The 27,272-nt window shown below is 42.3% G+C and overlaps 1 protein-coding gene across 1 annotated transcript in view; it reads left to right on the forward strand.

Moving 5' to 3' along the window:
* The window catches only part of Lrp2 (LDL receptor related protein 2), a 123,452-nt gene that overhangs the window by 57,115 nt on the left and 39,065 nt on the right, over positions 1-27,272 (forward strand). Inside the window, exons 18-41 of the mRNA XM_038337050.1 lie at positions 939-1,064; positions 1,618-1,748; positions 3,609-3,746; positions 3,980-4,261; positions 5,480-5,722; positions 6,577-6,696; positions 6,784-6,900; positions 8,047-8,424; positions 9,503-9,751; positions 10,913-11,124; positions 12,201-12,385; positions 13,211-13,439; positions 14,009-14,186; positions 15,140-15,268; positions 17,518-17,684; positions 18,157-18,300; positions 19,334-19,443; positions 19,869-20,046; positions 21,616-21,829; positions 22,530-22,769; positions 23,566-23,754; positions 24,974-25,894; positions 26,015-26,180; positions 26,460-26,618. Coding sequence (XP_038192978.1) covers positions 939-1,064; positions 1,618-1,748; positions 3,609-3,746; positions 3,980-4,261; positions 5,480-5,722; positions 6,577-6,696; positions 6,784-6,900; positions 8,047-8,424; positions 9,503-9,751; positions 10,913-11,124; positions 12,201-12,385; positions 13,211-13,439; positions 14,009-14,186; positions 15,140-15,268; positions 17,518-17,684; positions 18,157-18,300; positions 19,334-19,443; positions 19,869-20,046; positions 21,616-21,829; positions 22,530-22,769; positions 23,566-23,754; positions 24,974-25,894; positions 26,015-26,180; positions 26,460-26,618 — 5,205 coding nt within the window. The remainder of the gene's footprint in view (positions 1-938; positions 1,065-1,617; positions 1,749-3,608; positions 3,747-3,979; positions 4,262-5,479; positions 5,723-6,576; positions 6,697-6,783; positions 6,901-8,046; positions 8,425-9,502; positions 9,752-10,912; positions 11,125-12,200; positions 12,386-13,210; positions 13,440-14,008; positions 14,187-15,139; positions 15,269-17,517; positions 17,685-18,156; positions 18,301-19,333; positions 19,444-19,868; positions 20,047-21,615; positions 21,830-22,529; positions 22,770-23,565; positions 23,755-24,973; positions 25,895-26,014; positions 26,181-26,459; positions 26,619-27,272) is intronic.

Genomic DNA, 27,272 nt, shown 5'->3' on the forward strand with positions numbered 1-27,272 from the left:
GCGAGGGTACCAATAGTACCTCATTTGGTCAAAAAGCCAGGCTATGGAGGAGGCATGCATAATCGACTTCTGAGATGTTGAATCTGTGGCTCCGCGAGGTATAGTGTCCCCAGAAGGGCTCACACTATCAGGCCAGATCAATAATAATTGTCAAACTCTAGAACCTGCCTAGACACCTATGCATTTTTTGCCTAACAAAGTATGTGTTTTGGCTTTATGCTTTTAGTTTTTCTTTATAAACCCCATCCACCCACAGATGGCTATATCTAATGTATGTATCTAATGTATATATAGCCTACACTGGAAATGGTTGGTTTTGAGTCCTGGATGTTATATTAAAGAGATGGGTAAAATGGCATACACCTTTAATTTAATCCCAGAATTTAGGATGTAGAGGCAGGTAGCTCTCTGAGTTCGAGGCCAGTCTGGACTACAAAGAGAGTTCCAAGACAGCAGGTCTACAGAGATAAACCTTGCCTAAAAAAAAAGATGTTATTTTGAGTTTGTTCATTAGTGTTTATATTGTATGTATCTGTGCAGGTGAGAAGCTTGTTAATGGTTTAGAGGCCTAAAGTGGGATTTGAACTCCAGATCTCATGAGCCAGTGCTCTCAATCCCTATACCATTTCTCTAACTTTGAATTAAAATTTTTTTGGTAACTATAAATTCTCTATAGAAGAATTAACATTGAATGATTAGGTTGTTTCTGTTTAATTCCAGAGTAAAAGAAAATAAAATCTGTTTTCTTATTCATAGTGTTTACTCTGTATCCCATTTTACGACCATTTTAATATCATTTATCATTGTGACTGTGACTACATATTTACAGCTTTAAGTATACTAAATCTGACAGCAAGTATGGAGAGTAAAATCAATTGTAACTCTAAGTCATCAGTTTGCTCCAATGGTGGCCTCCTGGGTTTGTTCCCACTTTCTAGGTTTATATTCATTAGTACTTGGCAACGTCCTGCTAAAATCATGAGAGCGTGGAGTGATGGATCTCGCCTAATGTCTATAGTCAACACTACTCTGGGGTTGCCCAATGGTTTGGCCATCGATTGGAGGTGAGTATGAATAGATTCTATCTGAATTTTCACCACTGAAGAGCACAGAGGGCAACATGCATAACAGTTCCAGTATGCTGGGCACAGGGTGGCACACTAGGACATGAGCACTGGATGCCTGAGACTAATCGGTGATGGATGCTGAATGATGCGGACTCCAAACACAAGTGGTTAGCTGCTGGTGGGATAAATATTCTGAAATTTCTACAAACAGCAGAAGGGCAGGTTTAAGATGGATGAAGCTCCAAACTGTATTAGAGCTGGTGAAATGTAGATAGCTTGTGTTTAACTTCTTGTAGAGACATCTTAAGGATAGGAGTTAATCAACAAGGGAATTAATGAATACTGTTAAGCAACCAGATAGACCTATTTGCTTACACATGCTTTGGGGGTTCTCAAGGACTAAGACAGGTTTCAAGTTTACTGCATTTGTGGGAAGCAGACAACATAATTTTTTAGGAGACGTATTTGAAAGTTAACTGCCTCAGTATTGCTCAGTATTCAGGACAGTCTGCTCATGTCTCGGTATTAGGTAACATTTTTCTTCTTTTAGTGCTTCAAGATTGTATTGGGTAGATGCCTTTTTTGATAAAATCGAGCACAGCACCTTCGATGGTTTAGACAGAAAAAGACTGGACTCTGTAGCTCAAATGACATATCCATTCGGACTCACTGTTTTTAAAGGTATGTTTTGAAGCAATAAAAGGTACGCCATGCTTTTACTTGGAATTTAAAATTAGGTTACTAAATGTAGAAAAAAACGTTTGGTTTCTTGGAAATTTTCATTTCCTGTAAAATATTAATCACTGTGGAACTTCACAGTGTTCTGGCAAGATCCTCATCCAGATCTTTACAGAAGGATGATTATATATATTCATCATTCTATATTCGTTGAATGTGCTGGAAGCTTTTGTCAGAAAGTTAGGTAATGTCTTCTTTCTTTCACAAAAGACAATAGACCACAGCTTCATTCCTCATGCAGCAAAGGTCTTATACATGCCAAGATTATGTTTTGCCATAAAACTCTATCCCCATGCCAAATTATGACTCATGAATAATAGAAAGACACGACTGTTTTTCATTCAATACAGTTATCACTTTGCTTGAAAAGAGGCATGGAATTGTGGGAAACAATAGCCACCAAGACTGTAGACAAACATTCCTCAGTGGAGACATCCTACTGTGGCTTGAGTTGCTAGGAATAAGAATTTAATCTGGTGAGCCAGGCTTGGTTGCTTGGGAGGCTGAAGCCACACATTCAAACCATCGCTAGCCTGCATAGCAAGACCATGCTTGTTTATTCCTGCAACAGGTGGTTCTGTGTACATGTGCACTGAACACAAATGCTAGCGCTGACCTTATGGAGGCTGAGGAGTCATGAGGTCAGCTTGGTACAGAACAAGTTTAAAACCAACATCTACCAAATAGTGAGACCCTGTACAAACCAAGGACAAAGTGGACCCGAAGTCCTAGACTAAGAGAAGAAGAGATTGAAATCTGTCCTGATTGTACATGACCAACTGTCATTTGTTGAGGTTGAGGGGTGACATTTGGTATAGAGCTACTAAAAGCCCTGTGTGTGAGCCACTTGTGTCCTTGTGGAGACACTCCCGCTCAAATACTAGGGCTAGTCATTCTGAATGTTCTGTCCTGCTGTCTATCTGTGCAGTGTGTGACATTTTAAAAATATTTTTAAAATGCTCTGAAATTTTTGAGATGAGTCAATTATTGACTCTGACTTTCAAGTATCTTCAGACACATGGTATTTGCTAGAACATAGGAACATTTTAACATGTTAGTTACAGATGGTCTTTCTATATAGCCTAGACCTACTCCAAAAAACTAATAACAAAAAAAAATATCAAAAAACAAAAAAAAATATCAGTCTCAGAAATACATGAATGTCACCATGCCAAGTGTCAATAGGAATTTGGTACAGAAAGTTCTTTTATTTCACAACACTATGCAAATCATTAATCCTTTAGTGAAAGACCGCACACAACTTATCTATTTAAATACAATGAGATACTTTGCTGAATGGCGGGACTGAAGTTTGCGATAAAGGGAGATAAGATTTAGTGGCTTCAATGACCCACTAGTGTGGATCACAGATAAAGACGCTTGATTTAATAGGGGTGACATTGTAAGCATGTTATGGTCTTGCATTACATGGAACGCATCGCTACAATCTAAACTATTAGGATTGTGTAGGCATTTGCACAGTTGTTGATATTTTACTCACCTGTTTGGGGGATGAGATCATGCAGACCCGGGCTACAGGAGATGCTGTGCTCTGCTTTCTTTCCACAGTTAAATATATATACTCACTCTTAAGATTCTTTTTTGTGTTCATGTTTATCTATGGAGGTTCAATCCTAATTACTACCAATGCCATTATGTATGTACCTCAATCTGAGCAATGACATCAAGAACAAATGGCTACAGAGAGATGACAGATGGGTTCTTGGACCGTTGCATTTTTTATAAGCATATCACATTTCCTCAAACTGTGCCTGCATTAATCATTCTGTTTTTCTTCCTCAGATAATTTGTATTTAACAGACTGGAGACTGGGCGCTATTATCCGGGTCAGGAAATCGGATGGTGGCAATATGGCAGTTATTCGAAGTGGCATCAGCAGCTTGATGCAAGTGAAAGCATATGATGCGGACCTGCAGACGGGTGAGAGCACTGCCAAGTTTCTCCAGTATGGGCACAGTTATCTGACTCGATGCTCCTTTAACTATTTTGTCGACATAGTGCTGTATTCCCATCAGCCACATAGTTTGGTTTCTTGGAAATACACATCCCAGTATTTAAATGAAATGCTGTCTTTGGCAGGCCGATTTCCAACTTTGTACTGTGAGGTCTTGAATGGCTTTGCCTGGACAAATCTAGTTGTTTTGCATTTTCAGGGTCTAACTACTGCAGCCAGCCCACCCATCCCAACGGGGACTGCAGCCACTTCTGCTACCCAGCACCCAACTTCCAGAGGGTGTGCGGCTGCCCCTATGGGATGAAGCTTCAGAGCGATCAAAGGACGTGTGAAGGCGATCCCATCGGTGAGCCACCCACAGAGCAGTGTGGCTTCTTCTCTTTTGCCTGCGACAATGGCAAGTGTGTGCCTGATTTCTTCCGCTGTGACGGCGTGGATGACTGCCATGACGGCAGTGATGAACATCAATGTGGTGCCCTTAGTAAGTACTGGCATGTTGGAATAGAGCAGAGGATGCTGGGATAGAGTAGAGGAGGATGCTGGGATAGAGTAGAGGAGGATGCTGGGATAGAGTAGAGGAGGATGCTGGGATAGAGCAGAGGAGGATGCTGGGATAGAGCTGAGGAGAATGCTGGGATAGAGCAGAGAAGGATGCTGGGATAGAGCGTGGTCATATCAGCAATAATTAAGCACAGGCTGTGTGCATGGGAAAATACCACTGTGGCATTTTAGAATATGCATGATTCATAGGTAACGTTACAGGTGGATTAGATTATTGTCAATTGACGTTAGTTCTTTGGACCAATGTAGTCAGCTTATTTTCATAAGTTCTTCAAAAAGTCAAATCAGAGCTGAGGATAAGGCTCAGACATAGTGAGCCTTTTTTAGCAGGGACCTAGATTTGTTCTCGGGCATTGGAGAGAATAGTATCACATTATCACAGATACTTATAACTGTAGTCTTAGAAAAGATTATGTCCTGTGTGAGTGAAATTAATTGAAGTAGAATGGGTCTTTTGGTTGTACTCTAGTCCATGATGCTTCAGTCCTAAATATTCCAGAAAGCCCCAACAGCAAGCTCCCAAATAATGGAGGCAGTATTAATTACAAATTTATTATAAATTATTGTTAATTATTAAACATTAAATTATTAAATTGGCCAGTAGCTTAGGCTTGTTTTTAAACTAGCTCTTGTAATAGCTTAAATTAACCCATTTCTAATCTGTGTGGCTCGTTTACCTCATCTGTGTATCCTGCTTTCCTGCTTCTTCCTCATTTCTTCATCCCGGTGTCCCTGCTTCTCTTCGTCCTTCTTCCCAGCATCCTCTGTGCCTAGCTATTGGCCATTCAGCTTTCTTTATAAGAGCAATCAGAGTGATACTGGTTTATTCCACAAACACCCAAGTATCCAATTAAAAAATGAAGACAACTGAGATCTTAAGAATCATTTAGTGTTCTTTGAAAAGCTGTTCCTGAAGTTGTTGAGGAAGGTAAATACGAGATTATACCAACTCAAAGGCTGACTCTAACTACATCCTAATAAACTATGCCTGGTACTTAACAAACCAGAACCTTACTTTGCCCATTTCTTCTTTGTATAATACTGTATTGAAAGATGAGATTTGGTCTCTGCAAGAACAATCGGTTTTGTAAATGTGTAAAATCCAACATTGTCTTGACCCTTTTGTGGTTGTTTGCAGATAATACTTGTTCGTCTTTGGCTTTTACCTGTGCCCGTGGTGGACAGTGCATTCCTAGCCAGTGGCACTGTGACAGACACAATGACTGTTTAGATGGCAGTGACGAGCAGAACTGCCCCACGAGGCCAACGTCTACCTGCCCGTCCACCTCCTTCACCTGTGACAATCACCTGTGCATCCCCAGAGACTGGGTCTGTGACACGGACAATGACTGTTCTGATGGATCCGACGAAAGGAACTGTGGTGAGTTTTGAGCTGCGTTCTCTGGGTCGGTGAGCCCCCTCTAAGAACCCATCGGTATCTTATACAGGCTGGATCTTATAGGTACTGGATCTTATCAAAGCATAACATATATGCCTGACATCCAGATACACAAACAAGCCTGAACCAGATGTGGTGGCCTACATCTGTAGACTATGGGGGAAGCAAGAGACACTGTCCCATGAATAAAGGGTAGAGAAAGAAGGATTTCGCTCAACAGAAGATGACATCAACCTTTGGCTATCACATGCATGAGTGTGCTCTCTAACATGCATATATAACCATATGCATGTATATATGTGTATATACATATACATACATACATATGCACATCACATTTAATACAGAATATAGACATAATCCTCCTTTTTATTTCACCTGTTATTACTGTAATTAGTAATAATAGTTCAAGATGGAGCAGAGTTCTCAAACTAAATTCTTGTATTGGTTGCAGGACTAGGTGATACACTTTCCTCTTGGAGGAGCTGGGGCCTTTGAAATCTTGCCCTCTCGGAACCTGTGATTTTTCATGCATTTTATGCAGTGAATTAGGCAGCCCGCACACCTGTCGCCAGCATTGTTGCATGCTTAACATGTGGTGGACTGATCAGGTTGCTCAGATTTGGTAGATTCACAGACACATGAGATATGGCTAGACACCTGGTGCTCTGTGATCATTGTCTTCTGTTTTTCAAGATTGGCTCTGCCCTGGAGTCGTCTTATCCCAAATCCTCGTTTTGAGTTTTACTTAAGTGCAGGCTTTGACATTATGGCTGAGCTGAACACAGAGAACTGAGAAGCTAACAGAACTTGGCTTTGTTTTTGAATGTCATTAGGAGCTTCAGCGACTTGCCAACCTACACAGTTCCGCTGCCCTGACCACCGATGCATCAGCCCGACGTACGTCTGTGATGGGGATAAGGACTGTGTTGACGGCTCTGATGAGGCGGGCTGTGGTAAGTGGGTAGCTTTCATCTTTCCTTACTGTGTGCTCAGTTTACCTTGGAGTTACCTTCAAACAACTTTTCCTCTCTCCTTTCTAGTGTTAAACTGCACGAGCTCGCAATTCAGATGCGCTGATGGGAGCGCGTGCATTGGCATCCAGTTTCGTTGTGATGGGGTTATTGATTGCAAGGACAACTCTGACGAGGCGGGCTGTCGTAAGTACCACATGCACGGTGTACTTATACAGGGAGATCCTTTTAGTATTGGATATTGCTGTTTAGTTCTTTTTAATTCAGACAAGCTAGGGGAAGACACAAAGCCCAAAGTGTTCATGAGTCAATGGGTAATAGCACCCTATAACAATCTGTAGTTAATCAGCCAATGTTATACAAATTAATACTGAAAATTGTTAATTCCTTAGATTATTTTTACATGTTTTACAATCCTAGGAATCCATCAATGTGTTTTTGTTTTTATTTGTTTGTGTGCACATGCCACGATACACAGATGTGGAAGATCTCGTCTTCCACTATCTAAATCCTTAGATTTTGTTTTGCCAGCCCCATCTGAATGCAGTTTCATTCAAATCTCAATTAGAAAGGCAAATTATGGAATAGAAAGGGTATGGAATTGTGGAATTGACTCATTCGGTCCAAGGTAATTAAAGCGAGGCAGATAGCCTTAGAAATGACTTAGTCACTCTTCCATGGAAGGTTCAAAAGCAAATGAAGTCCTTCTAATTTCAGGATAGGAGCAAGTCTGATGGACCTTGTTGATCAGAGCACTGTCACTAAAGGCATGTGCTTCCACACCTGGCAGGGTTTCTCTGTGTAACAGCTCTGGTTGTCCTGGAACTCACTCTGTAGACCAGACTGGCCCCTCCTCCTGAGTGCTGGGGTTAAAGGTTAAAGGTGTTAAAGGGTTAAAGGTGTGCGCCGCCACCACCTGGTGGACCCTGTTCTTTGTATATTCACAGACATGAAATAGATTTTAATTGTAAAACATTCTAGTTAAGGTTACACAGAGAAACCCTGTCTCAAGACCAAAATCAAAACAAACAAACCAAAAAACAACTCCAAAACCACAGAGGTCTTGAAACATTTGCTTGGTGGTATTTAGACAATCCCAAAGAATCAGAAGCAAATATGTAAACTTAGTGATAGAGGGGAAAGAAGTTGACACATAAATATTTCTATACCATAATGTGCAAGAACATTCGATATCATTTTAGCCTTTAGTATTGGTTCTGTCTTAATCATTATTACAAACTCCCCATTTGCCCAGAATAATTTCCTCTGTAGCTATATGACATTGCAATTGCAAACCCAAGTGCATCATCCATATGCCTTTGTTTCTCCTAGCAACCAGGCCTCCGGGTATGTGCCACCCAGATGAGTTTCAGTGCCAAGGCGATGGCACCTGCATCCCTAACACCTGGGAGTGTGATAAACATCCCGACTGCGTCGACGGCTCTGACGAGCACAATGGCTGTGTCCCGAAGACCTGCCCCCCAACTCACTTTCTCTGTGACAACGGCAACTGCATCTTCCGACCATGGACCTGTGACGGGGACAATGACTGCAGGGATATGAGCGATGAGAAGAACTGCCCTCCCGAGGCTTTTCGCTGTCCCTTTTGGCAGTGGCAGTGCCCGGGCCACAATACCTGTGTCAATCTGAATGTCCTATGTAATGGCGTCTCAGACTGCCCGAATGGGACCGACGAGTCCCCGCTTTGTAGTAAGTTTCTTGACCACATTTGACTGCCAGAAATGAGTTCGGAACAGAAGCCTGCTGTCACCCAGCACTGTTACAGCCCCCACGTAGCAGTTTGGGAAGAAATTTTAGTTCCTCTGTGACATCATAGTCCTGATAATTTAGTTCCAATAAATCATGACTGCATCATACTTCTCACTAAGTCCTTTGCTCTTGTGTCTGTGGTTCTCCTCCCCTTTTTTATGTCATTATTTAGAAATAAACAAGACTAAATGAGGACATCACATCAAATTAACTCTCTTAGTAACGTGCTCATGAACTTTTCTCACTTGAGGATTGTCTAATTTTAATCATAACTTGTCATATAACAACCAAAATCTGTGTGTGGTAGTGGTGGGGATTGTGGTCTGTGATTAAAATGCTCTGCTTGGCATGTGATTCTAATTACTGTCCCTTCTCTTTCCTCTTTGATTAATGCTCACTGTCAGATGAACCACAGCAGGTATGACTGTGAAATACTTCAGACGTGTGTCATGTAATTGCTGGAGTTATACTAATTACTATTCCCCCTCCCCCCCACCGCTAGTGCACGTCCTGTGTTATGACTCTACCTGTCGTTGTGGTGCTCATGGCCACAGAGAATATTTTCATACCCAGGTACATGCCCTGGCTTTGGGCAGGTTCAGTCATTGCCATGTTGGCCCCGAGAGCAAGGAATGATGGTGTGTCAGTCAGTTTATGTCTTCTCCACTTCTAGCTTTTTTTTTGTGACACCTTTAAGACCCATTGTTCCATTTCTAGTTAGGCTGGTGAATCACAGAGAGAGCATTTAGATTTCTTTGTATGCGTCATCAAGGACGGTTGGGTTTCTTGATGTCAGCTGTATTTTCTCACAGCACTAAATACCGGGTGCTCGGTATGGGTGGTTGCAGAGTTTAGTTCTAATGGATAATAGATCCTCAGACAACTAAGAGGAGACACTATACAGATTATCCAAGAGAATGTGGATCTTAATAACTCATTAAATCTGCATGGGGCTGCTTCAGAGTGAGTCAAAAAAAGCAAGAATGTTTGACCCCCTCTCTCCTGTGACTCTTTCCAGATCAAGACAGCTGCATACACTCCAATGGTGGTTGTACTCATCAGTGCATGCAAGGGCCGTTTGGAGCCACGTGTGTATGTCCATCAGGATACCAACTTGCCAACGATTCTAAGACCTGTGAAGATGTGAATGAATGTGATAGTCTAGGCTTTTGCAGCCAGCACTGTGTCAACATGCGAGGCTCCTTCCGGTGCTCATGTGATGCAGAATATACACTGGAAAGTGATGGGCGGACTTGCAAAGTCACAGGTAACCATTAAGCTTACAGGTGAACCACAGGTGAGAGCCTCTTACAGGTGAACCACCTCCAGGTAAACCTCTCTCAGAGTATAAGCGTTTGTCAAGGATGACCAGCAGTCAGCCTGACTAGTCTCCTAGTCAGTTTATTTAATGCCTTGTGACCTATACAATTATAGGTATGAGGATATCGATCCAGCTGCTTTCAAAGTAATTCAGCAGAGGAGGATTTAAAAGTTCCTTTATTGCCAGGCACAGTAGCATGTCTGTTATCCCAGCCCTTGGGAGGTAGGATTAGGTCAGCCTGGGCTTCATAGTGGGTTTAAGGCCAACCTGAACTACATGAGGCTCTGCTTCAAAAATACCAATGTGAAAAAAGAGGGAATCTTTTAAAGTCGGCTGGATGAGAGTGGTCCAAGGGACAGACTGATTCTTTACATCATGAAGTTACCATTCACGATCCTTCAAACGCAGACTAGGAAAACAATCTTCAAGTCATGATGCTGTTGGTCATTTGGTTACTGCAGCTATGGTGGCGTCCTAGACCTTGAAGAGCCAACCTAGGTGTGATTTATTACTAAAAATACGAGGAATATTAGTAGACTGAATTCTTTGGGGAAAATCAAATAAAAAAATGCTCAAGACATGATTCCTGCCAAGAATCAATCCCTCCCTGTGCTAAGGTAGATAGCAAAGAACAAGGAGAACCGTAAGTACAGTTTACGCCATCCTGATACTCAGATGCCCTCTGCAATAATTCAAGAAAGCAAGCTATTTTGGAATACTACTATTTTACATACTAATGAATACCAATGAAATTAAGTGTCTAGGATGGCATGTATGACTGCAGACAGCTTATAGGTTAAGAATGAAGTGTGTCTCTCCCATTTCTTTTTCTTTTTTTTTTTTGTTTGTTTTTTGGTTTTTCGAGACAGGATTTCTCTGTGGCTTTGGAGCCTGTCCTGGAACTAGCTCTTGTAGACCAGGCTGGTCTCGAACTCACAGAGATCCGCCTGCCTCTGCCTCCCGAGTGCTGGGATTAAAGGCGTGCGCCACCACCGCCCAGCTCTCCCATTTCTTTAGTTTGGTATCACCCATCGGATGCTGAAGAGACAGACCCTTGTATTTTCTATTTCGTTCATTAACAGTTTGTTTTTTCTTTTCCCCGAGCAGCCCCTGAAAGTCTGTTGTTAGTTGTAGCGAGTCGTGACAAAATCATCGTGGACAACATCACGGCCCACACACACAACATCTACTCGCTGGTCCAGAATGTCTCTTTCGTGGTCGCTATTGATTTTGATTCAGTCACCGGCCGTGTCTTCTGGTCCGACTTACAGCAGGGCAAAACCTGGAGTGCCTTTCAAAATGGAACAGACCAGAGAGTAGTAAGTGCTCCTCCCTATCGACTGTCCCTCACCAAGAGAAGGTCCTACCCTCCCTTATCCTGGGCAACGCTTCCTCTGCAAGCGGTCTGGATGTTCCTAACTTCAGTGCTGCAGGGCTGCCCTCTTGGCCTCTCCACGATTTTGCGTTCTCTACCATGTGATGCAGATTCTTCACGAATCTTTCCTAAGAGTGGAGGAGAGTACAACCCATCTCCCTCAGTTTGTTTGATTGGTTATTTTTTTTTTCCTGAGTTTATCTGAATCATATGTGTGGTTGCCAAAAGAGGCCAGGAGCAGATGACTAATCCCTACTTGTGAGCAGTCTTATGGGTGCTGGGAACAAAACTAAAGTCCTCTGCAAGACTAAGTGGTTGAAGCCGGGCTGTGGTGGCGCACGCCTTTAATCCCAGCACTCGGGAGGCAGAGGCAGGCGGATCTCTGTGAGTTCCAGACCAGCCTGGTCTACAAGAGCTAATTCCAGGATAGGCTTCAAAGCTACAGAGAAACCCTGTCTCGAAAAACCAAAAAAAAAAAAAAAAAAAAAAAAAAAAAAAAAAAAAAAAAGACTAAGTGGTTGAACCATCTATCTCTGAGTTTGTTTCATGACCCCTGACAGTCACAATTTCTTTAGTGAACACCGTGTGTCTTTACACATTGGTAGAGTTCTTAGCAAATGCAGAAGCTTTTAAAATCAAAATGAGACCACTCACTAATACATTTGTCTTGCATATTTAAGACATGAATGTCTTATACTTACCTGAAAATACTGTTGGCTTACTGCCTACCTACACTGTTATATTCCTTATTCTAGATTTCCATATAATTTCTTTTCTTCTCTCCTCCTCCTCCTCTTCCTCCTTATTCTTTGATACAGAGTTTCTCTATAGCTTGGAGTCTGTCCTGGAACTTGTTCTGTAGACCAGGCTGGTCTCAAACTCACAGATCTATCTGCCTATCTCTGCCTCCTGAGTACTGGGACTGAAGGAATGCACCACTACCGCCCAGCTTGGCATTCACATAATTTCTGTTTTTGCCTCCATTTTTATTCTAACGTTCGCCTCTTCTTTTGTCTGTAGGTACACGACAGCGGCACCTCTGTGACAGAAACGGTTGCAGTTGATTGGATAGGTCGCAATCTTTACTGGACCGATTACGCTCTGGAAACGATTGAAGTCTCTAAAATTGATGGAAGCCATAGGACTGTACTGATTAACACAAATGTCTCAAACCCCAGGGGACTAGCATTAGATCCCAGAATGGGGTAAGAAAGACACTGATTTAGCCCTGCGAGTCTTTATTGAATGGATGTTAGGTTTCTCAGGCATGCAGCAACGGCCTGCAGATGGGTCTCTTGACTGAGATTTGGAAACAACAAAATGGCTGTTTCTGCTTCATGTTCATGTTATTTTCTTTCTTTCTTTCTTTCTTTCTTTCTTTCTTTCTTTCTTTCTTTCTTTCTTTCTTTCTTTCTTTCTTTCTTTCTTATGTATACAATATTCTGTCTGTGTGTATGCCTGAAGGCCAGAAGAGGGCACCAGACCACATTACAGATGGTTGTGAGCCACCATGTGGTTGCTGGGAATTGAACTCAGGACCTTTGGAAGAGCAGGCAATACTCTTAACCATTGAGCCATCTCTCCAGCCCCCTCATGTTATTTTCTTGAGAGTCCTTTTAAGCTGGTTAAGGAAGAGACATTGCCTTGATTGGTGTAAGAGAAAGAAAGCAATCTTTCCTAGGTTTTCAAAGATTTCCTAGAGTTTATGAAGTTAGAGAATGTTTTCTTCAGGATGCTGAGTTATGCTTAATATGATGCTGACTTCCCAGATAGTGTAAGTTAGTCCACATTAGTGAAGTTTAATGAATCTCTGAAGATAAGGTAAACAGAAAGGACAAAAAAAACCTACTTGCTGCCATCAGAACATTTCCAGGTCATAAGGTACTGCATACTTTATGCACATTATTAAAAAAAAATAGCTAGGTGGTCTGTGGTCATCTTGTGACCATAGAGGAAGGCATGACTCATGTGGTGTACTATGTTAAGTGAAAGTTATCTTTCCTGTTGATACATGTTTCTGTTTTTCACAGGAATCATTTAATGTTCTGGTCTGATTGGGGCCGTCACCCACGGATTGAGCGAGCTAGCATGGACGGCACCATGCGCACGGTCATCGTCCAGGAAAAGATCTACTGGCCCTGTGGCTTAACCATTGACTACCCCAACCGACTCATCTATTTCATGGACGCCTATCTTGATTACATTGAATATTGCGATTATGATGGGCGCAATCGGAAGCAGGTCATTTCGGGTGATTTGGTAAGTTTTCGATAAAGTTCAAACCACAGTAGAAATCAGCAAAAGAGAACTGAGAGAACAGATAGAATAAACACAATGAGAATAAACAAAAGAAAACCAGATTAGGGAGTAATTAGTGAAGTTTAATCAACCTTCTATTTCTAGCAAAAAAAAAAAAAAAACATTAGTACTCTTATCTTAGCCATAGATTGTACCATGTCCAGGAAATGATTAATAGTTAATGGATGCTAGTCGTTTGCTTATGTATCTTTAAAAACCATGGTAAAATGAAGTTGCTAGACTTATATTTCTCAATGAAGATAGAGCCTGTTATGTGCTTAATTTTTTTTATTCAATGAATTCTGTTTAAGTTTGACAAGTTGGTCAATGCTACGAGGAGTGAGCCTCTATGCATATTGGGTAATATATGCCTACAATATAACAGAAATAGCCCTGGAACAAAATCCATTTCAAAATGAATGCCCGGTATCATTCCTAGTGCCTACTCTAGGAATTAGTATCTTAAGTATTTAAGCGCCCTACATTCTTCCCATTTCTGGGTGAGGTCTCACTGTCTGCTTCTCTTCCAGGTTCTCCACCATCCTCATGCTCTGACTCTATTCGAGGACTCTGTGTACTGGACCGACCGTGGTACTCGGCAGGTGATGAAAGCCAACAAGTGGCACGGGGGCAACCAGTCTGTTGAAATGTACAGCGTTCAACAGCCTCTTGGGATCGTTGCCATTCATCCTGCAAGGCAACCATCTTGTAAGTGATGCCAGCCTGCCTGGGAATGGCATTTTCTTTTCGCTGCTCGCAGTACTCCGTGCTTTGCCTGGGCTTCTGCATCATTCTTGTTTTTATTTACTACTGGAAGAACAGTCCTTTGTAGCTGACAATACCATGCACTGTATACATAATGTGCTTTTACTCAGCAATTAGCTACTACCTCTGTGACCTTCTTAAGCTGCTAATTGTTGGGACTCATTATGATACCATCTCCCTGTAGGTGTTCTGCTGTGGCCATCACATGTCCCCTTCGTGCGCAGGGTGTGGTGGATATATGATATAAAGATCTTTCTGTTGGGAGGGACAAAACTTAATCTTCCCATAATCTTCTTTTCTCAAATCTCACCAGTGGTGTTTCTTCTGTGGTTTGCATTCACCATGCTAGACTATATCATGATCTAGTGGCACAGCAGGCGAGTTCTCAGCTTTGAACCTTTGTACTCTGTTCTGTCTTGAACATCTTTCTCAGAATTGCTGCCTTGAGTCATCTATGGTTTCTTGGAGAAGCTTTTCTTAACCACCTCTCACATATCTTATCCTCACATTCTGAAATTACCACCCACTACATGAGTTACCAGCTCTGTTTCCTTTCTGGAATGCCCACTTCATGTTTAAATAAACTGTGTTTGGGAACTTACAGATTCTTAGTAGTTTGGTGAGGAAAAGAATAGATTATCTAGCATGTCATATGAAGAAATAGGATACACACTGAGAGTTCAAATAATGGACACATGCAAAGCTGCCTTCATCTTTCATACAGCAAGGTAGCTTTTAGGTCTGGCAAGTAGACATTGTATTTATATTATAGAATCAAGGTTATATCCTGGTTATAGACTGAAGCTAAGCCATTCTTGTGGCCCCGCACTGGACTGCAGTGCAGGTGGTTTCCATTCACGCATGCACACACGTGCATTCTCTTTTTTCTTCCACAGCCCACAACCCATGTGCCTTTGCTCCCTGCAGTCACCTTTGCCTGCTTTCTGCACAGGACCCTAGATATTATTCTTGTGCTTGTCCTTCAGGATGGAACCTCTCTGACGATTCTGTCAACTGTGTGAGAGGTAAGTGTGCAATGAACAAGCCTGTCATAGTTGCAGCTAGACTGTGGAAAACCCTGCACCCAGTTCCATTATGTTCAGTGGGGTGATAGCGTTACGCATCTCTATTGCTATACAGGTTCTGTGGACCTGTGCATATGGGTCAACCTTTCACCTTTTCTGATAAGGGAGTTTTCAAATTCTGCATTTAAAGTAGTTTTTTTTTTTTTGATGTTTGTGCGCAGCCTGCACATTTTCAGGTCCTTTGTTTCATTTATTCTCATACCAAATAATCAATGGTAGGTGATCCGTCCTGGGTCTCCAGCTTCAGAATCGTTAATGTTATTATCTGGTACCCCAGAAATAAGCCTTGTCTCTGTGAGAAATATTACAAGTGGCCGTTTGAGCAATTGAATCTTAGTTATATTAGTGGGTTGATTGAAGGGTGTGTGGAGTGTTGTGTCAAGTGGTCTGGAGAGTGCAAAAGGAAAGAGAAATGATTTCTTCCAGGGTGTATATGCGAAACCATCCTCTATTGCTCAGAAATATACAAAAGTTTCTCTGAATCTGTTCACTCTTCACCGAAGAGGAGTGGAAGTATTTTGAAACTGATACAAATTGCTAGGGAAGTTGAAACTAAATGGTTAGTTGTAACATGCATGTTTCATATGTCCGAATGTTTCAACATGTTCAAGTCTGTAGGGAAACTTTGAAATGGAAAATATATGATGGGTTTTAGGGCATTTATGGTGTTTTCAGGTTACAGAGTTTGCAGCTGAGGTCCTGAGGATGGTGCCCCATACAGACCCGTGACACTGTGCACTGATACTCTCATGATGAAAGGTTTTAATGATTGGCAATACTTTTTTTTTTGCTACTTTTCTCAGAGATTTATTACATTACTAATCCTTGGTGACATTGTTTAATTTAATGTGTCCTTGAATCTTTCAGAGAAGATTAATCTGGACGTAGATATTTTAGATACAGGGCATTCCTTCACCAGACAAGACTGTCAGCTGATTATTGTAGGGACATCTAATGGCGACAGCAAATGGTATCACTTGTCATTTCACAAATAGTCACTTGTGGTTTTCCCATGGGCAGGCTTTGGAAGTGGTCGCTAGTGTCTCCTGTTGGTTTCTGAAGACGGGCTGGGGTGGAGTGGGGTGGTGTTTGCCTGTGTGGGGTCCTGGTTTTAATCTCAGCCCTGCAAAACCCAAAACCAAACCAAGCAAGAATCAGTAAACCAATAGTGGTTAATGGTGGATAGGGTTGCCTGGGTGTTTCTTCTTCAGAATTTTATATTCATTTTACCTCGTTTTACATTATTACATGTGGCTTGTGTGCCTGTACACATGGGGTTATGTACATGTGTGTGCAGATGTTGGAGAACCACTGTCAGCTGTTTCCTTCCCCTGTGGGTTTCAGAGTTTGAACTCAGCTTGTGTGACAAATGCTTTGCCAACTGACCCATCTCACTTGACTCACTTTTCCTTTTTCATAGTGTAAAATTATAGGGTGAGAACTTTCTTACATTTACTTAGGAAATATATTTCCTATAATGACCAAAGCAAGTAGACAAAACTCTAGCTGTACATCTGAATAGGTCTCTGACTCAGGGTCAGAATGGAAAATGCAACCTGGGGTCTTTACATCATCACTAGATTATATATTTCCTCATTATACAGTTATTATTGACCATCCCCCACCCCCACACAGATATACACACACAGAGACACATAGATACTTGAACAAATATACATAGACACACGTAGACACATACACACATAGACACATGGAAAAAAGGCACAAAGACACGCACACACACACACACGCATGCACACATAGAATCCATGGCCTCCTGAAAGTAAGGCAAGTAATCTCTAACTTAGCTACAGCCCTCAGCTACAGATATTTATTGGGGTAATTTGCAGATTTTCAATTAAGGTCTAAATATACAATTACATACAATAGTAATTGTGCCTCAAAACGATACTTGAGAGGCACGAGACAGTTACTCTTTACCAAGTTTGTTCCACTTCCCCACCTTCCCTGCATTGTTTATTGTTAAGGCTCTCTATTGGTAGAGAGAACTTTCTGACTCAAATCCTGATAGTTTGTCTGAGTAAGGAGATAATGAGGACTATGTAGCGCGCCACCCTCAGGCAGTGTCTCCTGCGGGGCTGGAGGGCTTCTGTGGGAGGACTATGGTTCGTCATGACACTTCTATGTTAGTGCTGCAATGCCTGACACACGGCTTGCTGTTTCCACAGGTGATCAACCTTTCTTGATGTCTGTAAGAAATGCTATAATATTCGGAATCTCCCTTGACCCTGCGGTGAAGGGCAATGACGCTATGGTCCCCATAGCAGGGATACATAATGGTTTTAATGTTGAATTTGATGACTCAGAGCAGTTCATCTACTGGGCTGAGAACCCGGTAAGTTGTATGCGCTCAATGTATATAGCCATTATTATTTTAAGACACAGTTCCCTCAGGGATTTCCAGGAAGACATTTGATGCGGCACTTGGGGGCCTTGGGTTCCATGGGGCAAATGTTTTTTCAGTGTCTTTGTTTTTCCTTCATGGAAGCTTCATTTTCACCTGCCAGAATGGGGAAAGAGCCAATGAGGATAAAGGGGGCTGGAGAGAGCGCTGTGGTTGATGTGTCTGTCTTGCTGACTTCTCAGCCGCTTTGAAATGTGCTTTCAAATTTTGTTTTTACGAATGTTTGGTGAACTTTCTTCCCTTCTGAAAGTTCAGGTGCTCAACTTTGTTTGCTTTTTCCAACAAGTGAGGAGCATCAAGGAAGCACTGGTGGTGCTGGCAATGGCTGTACTGAGAAGGGGGCTTCTGTGTAGGGGCCATGCCCCTGCCTCAGGTCAGCTCACCTCCCTGTCTTTGTTCCCAGGGTGAAATTCACCGAGTGAAGACCGATGGCAGCCAGAGGGAAGTGTTTGCTCCTCTGTCTCTGGCCGGGTTCTCCTATAGCCTGGCCTTAGATTGGGTATCAAAAAACCTTTATTATACCACTTCTGCAAGTCGGTCCATTGGGGTAAGGCTTTTCATCTGCTTCCTACAAATTATCTTATATTCAAAGATGAGCAAGGCATTTTTTTTTTCCCCTTGCACACAAGCTTCAGTGTGGCAAAAGCAACCATGTAGGGGGAGGGGTGGTAGAAATCTCGTCAGTGGTTATTTTACTGAGCCTGGGAGGATGACCAGTGCCTGTTTCTAGAAAAAGTATGGAAAAGGCAGAGCGATAAAAACCCTGAACTCATGAAATGTTTGACCTTGGACAAATGGCTTCATGGTACTGAGTTATCTTCTGGAACAGGGTACAAATTATCTCTGTATTCAACGTGGGAGGTGAATCATCCAAGGGTTTGTATAACTCTCTTAGGCAGTATAAATGTAAAGTCCTTCCTGATCTATACTGTTCCGGAAGGGAACATTCCAAGTTGAAAATAGGAGGTGGTGCTGAGTAGCCTGCTTTCCACTAGGGGTCGCTGTGTGCCTGTTCCTTGAAAACAGGTGCAGCTTATAAATGAAGCCTGCAGGTGGCTGATGAGAGAACTTGAGGTAGAATAGAAGGGATTTAATGTGACCCAAGAAGACTCTTAGACCCAGAAAACGCAGAAAATTATAATAGAAAAGGGCAACTTGAAATCAGAAAAATTATTGTAGTTCAAGCAGTAATTAGAAATGACAGACAAGGTATAGATTGAGGGGGGAAAGGTAGTGTGCATGCATGTGTGCATGCTTGCATGTGTGCGCGTGATCTTTGTCTGCTTATTCATCGCTGGGAAGTGTTTGCCTCCATATATGTCAGTGCAGAACATTGAAGCAGTGCCCGTGGGGACCTTAAGAATATGCTGGATGCCCTGTAACTGGAGTTATAGGCACTGTTGGGAGCATAGTCCAAGCCTCTCTGAGCCACCTCTCTAGCCCTAGTTGTGCTTTGTGGGGTCAGAGGGAAGCACAGTGGCGTCTTGAGCCATTATTGGTCATGCTTTAGCTTTTAGCTTTGCATCCACCTTTGTCTCCACAAAAGAAATTCAGTTCTAATACATGAATTTGGACTGTAGGTGGTGACACTCCAGGGAGACACGAGGTATGGAAAAACGCTGATTACCAACGATGGCACCTCTCTTGGCGTTGGCCTCCCAGTTGGCATAACTGTTGACCCAGCACGTGGGTGAGTGGTACCAAGTGGCCTGTATGTTCCTGTGTCTGCACCATCCTCATCCATGCCCCGGTCTGATGAGGTGTCCTGCTGACATTTAAACTGTAGGATACATGACATTTTAACAACGTAAACCCCAGTGAGGAAGAGCAGTAACTCAGAATTATTATGTTGAATGTGAAGAAGGATGTTTCAAGTGAATACCAATGCTCCATTTGCAAGAATTTTAGGAATTAAATATGATAAAAGCCTGGGCAATACATTCTGACTTAACAAACCTTGAAGGCTGAGCAGATGGAGAATTCCACCATCCTGTCTTCAGTACTATTCAAAATGGCGTCAGATAACAGAGAACTCTAGAGATGCTGATAGGACACCGGTTAAATGCCCTTCTACATTGGATCACCCCTTTCTGTTTTCGGTTTCTGTGGTTGTAGGAAACTGTATTGGTCAGACCAGGGGACGAACAGTGGGGTTCCTGCCAAGATCGCAAGTGCTAACATGGACGGAACAGCTTTAAAAATTCTCTTCACCGGGGACCTGAGTCACCTGGAGGTTGTCACCCTGGACGCCCAGGAGCAGAAGCTCTATTGGGCGGTCTCCAGCAGAGGCGTGGTATGAGCGGCCTTTCACCCCCTGTCCACGCTACTGTGATTCCAAACACGCTGGGTTACTTAGCAACCTAGATTAGGGTTTTCCTGCACGTTCTCTCAACAACGCTCGCCTTGCTTCAGTATGTGCAGCATTCAGGATAAGTAATCACCACTTGTCCCTTGGAGACATAGATTTAACGCGTTAAGTGATGTCAGTCTTCTCATTGAAAAGACTCCCATTGCAGAGTACACGTGCGCGTGCGTGCGCGCGCGCATACACACACACACACACACACACACACACACACACACACACACACACACACACCAGAGACTAAGCAAGTTTCTCAGCTCAGCAGCTAAAGACTTGGTTAGTACACATGTGAAATATCCCCCGAAACTCCAAGATGGAGCCCCTTATACTCTGCAAATGAATGTACTGTAAGATTCCATTAACACTTGACCGTTGCTGCTAGACTTGTGTAGCCGAGCTTGGCAAAGGAAGTACTCAGTAACGATTGTTGATGAATCAGATTATATATGTTCAGATATATTCTGGGCAGTAGTAATTTCAGATCAATGACAGCGATGTTAGCCATGATGCCATGAAGTAGTCCTTGCTCTCTTTTCTCTCTCTGTTCTCCAGATACTAGCTTTGTTTCTGGGATGACATTATTGTTATTTGTATAACTAACTGCAGTTCTGGGTATTGAACCTAGGACACTTTCCTACCACATACTCTGTCTCTCATCAATATACAGACTCTGCTGTCCCAATACTTATTCACACTGAGATGGTACTTGCTGCCAAGCCCAATGACCTGAGTTCAATCCCTGAGAACCACAAGGTAGAAAGAGAGCCTTGACGTTGTGCATATGGGGGCACCCAAACACAATAAAAATACATAAAACTTATACTCCACCTCTCCTTCTTTAATCATCAAAAGTTAATTTTCCCTTATGTTCAGACTTTTATTCCTACCGTGAGTGAGTTGGCTTTATGAAACTACAGTTAGCAAATTTGATGCTTGCCCAGTTGAGAGCTTGCCCAACCTCTCTGCTCTAGCCACTGGCAGCCAGAAGGTTCATGATTCCTTGTTTCTAGGATTTCTGTCATTTCTGGCATATAACCTCTGGGTTCTCTTGTCTGTAAGGTAGTGGATAACTCAGATCTCACTCATTGCTTAGCTATTGGCACAGGCTTTTGAACCCAAGTTAAGCCATTTACTCCCCCACACTCCCTAGAATCTGTCTTTCTCTGTGGACAAGAACTGCTTATCTAGACCATAGCACCACACTTGGCTCCCGTCCAGTAGGGCTGGCCTGAAATTCTGGGGAACATGTCTCTGGAGATGTCACAGCCAATGTCTGTCAGCTGCTGCATAATGGTGCATGCTCAGACATTTCTATTCATTCTTAAGCATGCTGTGAGTCACTCAAAGATGAGGATGTTTGCCTGTTCTGCATATTTGTCTTGGACCAATTCCACATAGGTAGAAAGGACAGAGTGCCATAGAGATGCAAGAGAATATGAACTTGAACATTTGTGTTCAGTATGAACCAGTGAAGTAACAAGACTTCTGATCCTTCAGATCGAAAGAGGAAACGTGGACGGTACGGAGCGGATGATCCTGGTGCACCACCTGGCCCACCCGTGGGGTCTTGCGGTCTATGGCCCCTTCCTTTACTACTCTGACGAGCAGTATGAGGTTATTGAAAGAGTCGACAAGTCCTCTGGGAGCAACAAAGTAGTCCTGAGAGATAATGTTCCCAGCTTGAGAGGTCTTCAGGTTTATCACCGACGCAGTGAGTACTTGTCATACTTGTCATGGAGACACATTCGTGAGATGCCACATCCTTACACTCACACCCTGTTCACATGTATTGTAGTTCCTGGTACATACATATGTAAGCAAAATTACTGGGAACATTTGACAGCGAAGTGTCAGTGACTTATCTGACATCTCAAAGGCCAGAATTAGCTTCTGAGTTTATTTACTCCCTTCCTGCGTGTTTCCTTTTGTAATAGGACCTCCATGAAGGACAGTCATTTTTTTGTTTGGTTTACTGCTCAATGTCAATGTTGGAACAAATTTTGGGACAGAATTTTTAGCCTTAACTAAAGTACCCCCCCCCCTCCAACAAATTAACTTCTTTATTCCTTTTATTTTACCAAGATAATATCTTACCATGAAAGTAATATCTCATAGAAATCTGCCTGCCTCTGACTACCAAGCTTTTATATTAGACTTATAATATTGAGTTTCTTTTTTCACGTTAACCACAAGAGTATCAACTATTCTGCATCATATATGCTATTTTTATTGTGTGTGATTAAATGTCTTTTAAATATTCTTATCTCATAGATTGAAATGGAAGGAGGCGAAACACAAATTCCTGTCTTTCAATACCGATATTAGTCTGCTAATCTAGTTATTATGTGTTTATTTTTATAATTGGACTGCCAAGTCCATAAGGTTACAGACTGATTTTTGAATTCTTTTAGGTGCTGCTGGCTCTTCCAATGGCTGCAGCAACAACCCAAATGCTTGCCAGCAGATCTGCCTGCCCACGCCAGGTGGAATGTTCTCCTGTGCCTGCGCCAGTGGATTTAAGCTCGGTCCTGATCATCGCTCCTGTTCCCCATATAACTCTTTCATTGTTGTTTCCAAGTTGTCTGCAATTAGAGGCTTTAGCTTGGAGTTATCGGATCACGCAGAGGCCATGGTGCCAGTGGCTGGCCAAGGTAAGGTTTGCTTCCAGCTGGTGCCAGCTACAATGTGGCTTATAAACTTCAGCTCAACAGAATATTCTGGAGGCGAGGGGCTGTCAAACCCAGAGCTGAGCCAAGTCTTGTCCTGGATTGTGGTGGAAAATCTAATGGGGCCAGAGTTTGCTGGTTCATGAGATTCACAGGCTTTGAGGGCTATACAGTATAGCATGGATTTCCAGGAGGTATCACTGAATGGATGTTCTGTATTCCTTCCTTCTCTGTTAATGAGGTGTACACAAATTTATTAGTATATATTTGGTGAAGTGATGTATTAGTCCCCAATAGTCTTATTATATTTTTCTTTTATTCTTTTTTTGGATAAAGTCTCACTATGTATTCCTGTTTACCTGAAACCCACAATATGTATATAGACCAGACTGCCTGACTTAATACTGAATATGGAAACAATAACTTGCCTCTTGGATATAAGCCAGATATGTAGCAGAGTTTTCTAGCACCATAAGAAACACGCGAGAACATTCTTGCCAGGATATCTATTTCAGAACATCAAGGGGTGGTGATGAAAATTGCTTGTTGTTAGTACAGTTTGTAGAATACATGTAATAATAATAATAAAAAAGAAAAAGAATACATGAAAGTAGATGAGGTTTAGAAGTAGAGGAGAGGGAGCAGTAGTGGGCAGCAGGATATGGTAAAAGGCTGTAATGAAACGCATTAGTTTGTATAGCGCACAAGCTAATAAAAAGGGAGGGAGAAGAAGATTTGAAAAGTGCCGGTTCAGTTTGCTGATTTGTCTTAAATGTTGTAGGGCGAAACGTTCTCCACGTGGATGTGGATGTCGCCTCTGGCTTTATCTACTGGTGTGATTTTAGCAGCTCTGTGAGATCCTCTAATGGAATCCGTAGAATCAAACCCGATGGATCTAATTTTACCAACATTGTTACCTATGGCATAGGTGCAAATGGAATCCGGGGTATTGCCGTGGACTGGGTAGCAGGTACGTGATCCACAGCTTCCGTTTTCATCTCTGTGTCATAATTGGATTTTTCTAGATCAGGTATAAGGTCATTTAAGACTAAATGAAGGATGAGGTATTTTAGTTGGCAGATTAATTGGGGATGAATCTATTTTATGCAACTGAGCAGGAAAATATTAAATTGAGATTATAATTATCTAAAATTAAGAAGAGGAAAGGCATTTGCTTACGTTAAAGTCAAGAAGCTTTAGTTGCAGATTCATTTTTTGTATTCTGTTTATTTTTTGATATTATAATTGCATAATTCCCCCTTCTCCTCCTACCTACAAACTTTCCCATATACCCCTCCCTCTTCTTCAAATGCATGGCCTCTTTTGTCATAACTGCCTGTGCATCCTTGCTTACATATACATCTGGATCCCATTCATATCCCCATCCTTTTATTTCTGACCTCTGTGCTTGCAACCTTCCCCCAAAAGAAAGGAAAAGAAAAGAAAAACAAAAAAACAAACAAGGAAACAAACAAAAGTATCTTGTCATTAAAGTTAAAGTATCTTCATTTGCAATGAGTTGGTCGGGTTCAAGGCCTCTGATACTGGGCCCTCATTGGGACCCCTCCCAAGTATTCTGCTGTTGCCCTGTGTCATGAAGATCCTGCAACTTTGCATCTGCAGGTCCTGCCCCTTCACATGACCTAGCAGTTCATAGATGAGGTGGATGTTGGGGTGGGCCAACTCATAGCCTTAGTTCTGAACCTGGGTGGTACCTGGGTTGGTCAGCCTGCCAGCTCTCCCCCATCGTCACCACCATGGTGAGCTTTTGTACACATTCATTTGGTGTGGCCGATGGCTGTTGTCGTTGCACAATGGCAGAGTTGAATGCTTGTGAGAGAAAGCATCTATTTCTTGGGTGTGTTGGCCTATGCCTGACTTCTTGTACTTGGTAGAGAGGGTAGGAATATCAAAAGCTGAGTTCATCCTCAGTTACATAGTGAGCTCCTTTCAGTTAGAAGGAAGCTGAAGATTTTTGAGAGAATGAAAATGTTCTCTAAATTTCCAAAAGTACTCTCTTTAATTCAAGGATAAATGTTCATTTTTATAAAGTTTACAAGTGAAATTTTTACTGATCAAACCTCAACCTTACATTATTTTATTCAAAAATGGTTCACCCTAATTATTTTCCTTCTTGCTTTTCCATTTGTCAACATCATTTTTTTTAAAATTTTTTTTTCCCCCCGTAGGAAATCTTTACTTCACCAATGCCTTTGTATATGAAACCCTGATAGAAGTGCTGCGGATCAATACCACCTACCGCCGTGTTCTCCTCAAGGTCTCCGTGGATATGCCTCGGCATATTGTTGTTGACCCCAAGAGTAGATATCTCTTCTGGGCTGACTATGGGCAGAAACCGAAGATTGAGCGTGCCTTTCTTGACTGTACCAATCGAACTGTCCTTGTTTCTGAAGGCATCGTCACACCTCGGGGCTTGGCAATGGACCACAGCTCTGGCTATATTTATTGGGTTGACGATTCCTTAGATATAGTTGCCAGGATCCATCTCGACGGAGGAGAATCTCAGGTGATTCGTTATGGCAGTCGTTACCCAACGCCGTATGGCATCACCGTTTTTGGAGACTATATCATATGGGTGGATAGAAATTTGAAAAAAGTCTTCCAAGCTAGCAAGGAACCAGGGAATACAGAGCCACCTGTGGTGATAAGAGACAACATCAACCTGCTACGGGACGTGACTGTCTTTGATGAGCGTGCCCAGCCCCTCTCAGCAGCAGATCTTAACAACAACCCTTGCTTGCAAAGTAACGGTGGCTGTTCTCACTTCTGCTTTGCCCTACCTGAATTGTCCACCCCCAAATGTGGGTGTGCCTTTGGTGCTTTGGGGGATGATGGCAAGAGCTGTGCCACCTCAAGAGAAGATTTCCTCATCTATACCCTGAACAATTCCTTGAGGAGCTTACACTTTGACCCTGAAGACCATAGCCCACCTTTCCAAGAAATAAATGTGCGACGAACCGCCATTGCTCTGGACTATGACCACAGGAATAATAGAATCTTCTTCACACAAAAGCTAAGCTCTGTCCGTGGCCAGATTTCCTATGTCAGTCTGTATTCAGGGACCAGCTCTCCAATGGTTCTACTTTCAGGTAAGCGCACACCAGGTGGAGTTCACCTTGGCAGTAAATATAAGGAGGTCAGCATACTGAGTATTTTTTAATGCATCTTTATGTGATTATATATGTGTATCTCTCCTTGTCTGTGTCCAGATATAGGTATTTCTGATGGGATTGCCTTTGACTGGATAAACAGAAGAATTTATTACAGTGACTATACAAACCAGACGATCAATTCTGTGGCTGAAGATGGATCTAAGCGTGCAGTGATAGCCCGTGTTTCCAAACCGAGAGCGATTGTATTAGATCCTTGCCGAGGGTATGACGTGGTCTTCATTTATCTGTTTGACTGAGGAGGAGTGGGTAGCAGAAGTTACTTTATGTACATAAATATCTTTGAACTTGCACAAAAACAGAGAGCTCAGTGATTTTTTTTTTTTAACATGGCCTGACTCAGGACATCCATTTTTTAATGTGTGGAAAGGAATGGTGTACTCTTTAGTTCCTTACAAGTTAATGGATATTTACAATGAAAGAATGTAGAAAGGTCTTTAAAAGATTCCTTGTTGTGAATTAATTTTGTCTTCTGTTTGACTAGGTACATGTATTGGACTGACTGGGGTACTAATGCCAAGATAGAGAGAGCCACACTGGGAGGAAACTTCCGCGTCCCCATTGTGAACACCAGCCTGGTTTGGCCCAACGGACTCACTTTGGACCTTGAGACTGACCTTCTTTACTGGGCAGATGCCAGCCTGTAGGTGTCTCTTTATCGTGTGGAGGTTCAGACATAGACGGAATTGCTTAATATGATGAAAGTCTGAAAAACTGGAGAGATACTGCCTGTTCTAGCTTTGTGACTGTTTCCTGAGAGATCTATGCCTGCATCACTAAGTGTACCTATAATTATAATGGCATTACTCAATTTCTGACTATAGGCATCAGATTTGAATAACATATCTGTTGGCTTGGGCCCTCTTTTCAAATCAATTCCTTTTCTCTGGTGCACTGGTAGTGTAATTATGTGATGTCTCCAAGTAACCACATCGCCGTCATCCCCATGGAAGAGTCTAAGGGATGAAATGATTTTGCTCGTTACAGTTACTTCTTCCCTTGAATATTTTGGTCTTGTGATGAAATATTCTTTTTTTTTCTTCATTCTCTCATTTGAATCCCGGCAGGGATGTTTTGTGTCATTCTAAGTAAATTCCCCGAAATAATATCATTTCATGCCAGGCCCTATGCATTACAGGAATTCATTCACGGGCTGCTCCTGCTTCTAATGCTAGCCTGGCTTGTTCCAAACAATATATGAATGCCGGAGTGTGATAAGCAAACAGGACTTCTTATCACCAAGGAAGAAACACATGTCAGGCGTCATATATGTCTGCCCCATTTGCACAGTCATTGG

This window comes from Arvicola amphibius, chromosome 7 (genome assembly GCF_903992535.2).
Source record: "Arvicola amphibius chromosome 7, mArvAmp1.2, whole genome shotgun sequence".
NCBI classification, from domain to species: Eukaryota; Metazoa; Chordata; class Mammalia; order Rodentia; family Cricetidae; genus Arvicola; species Arvicola amphibius.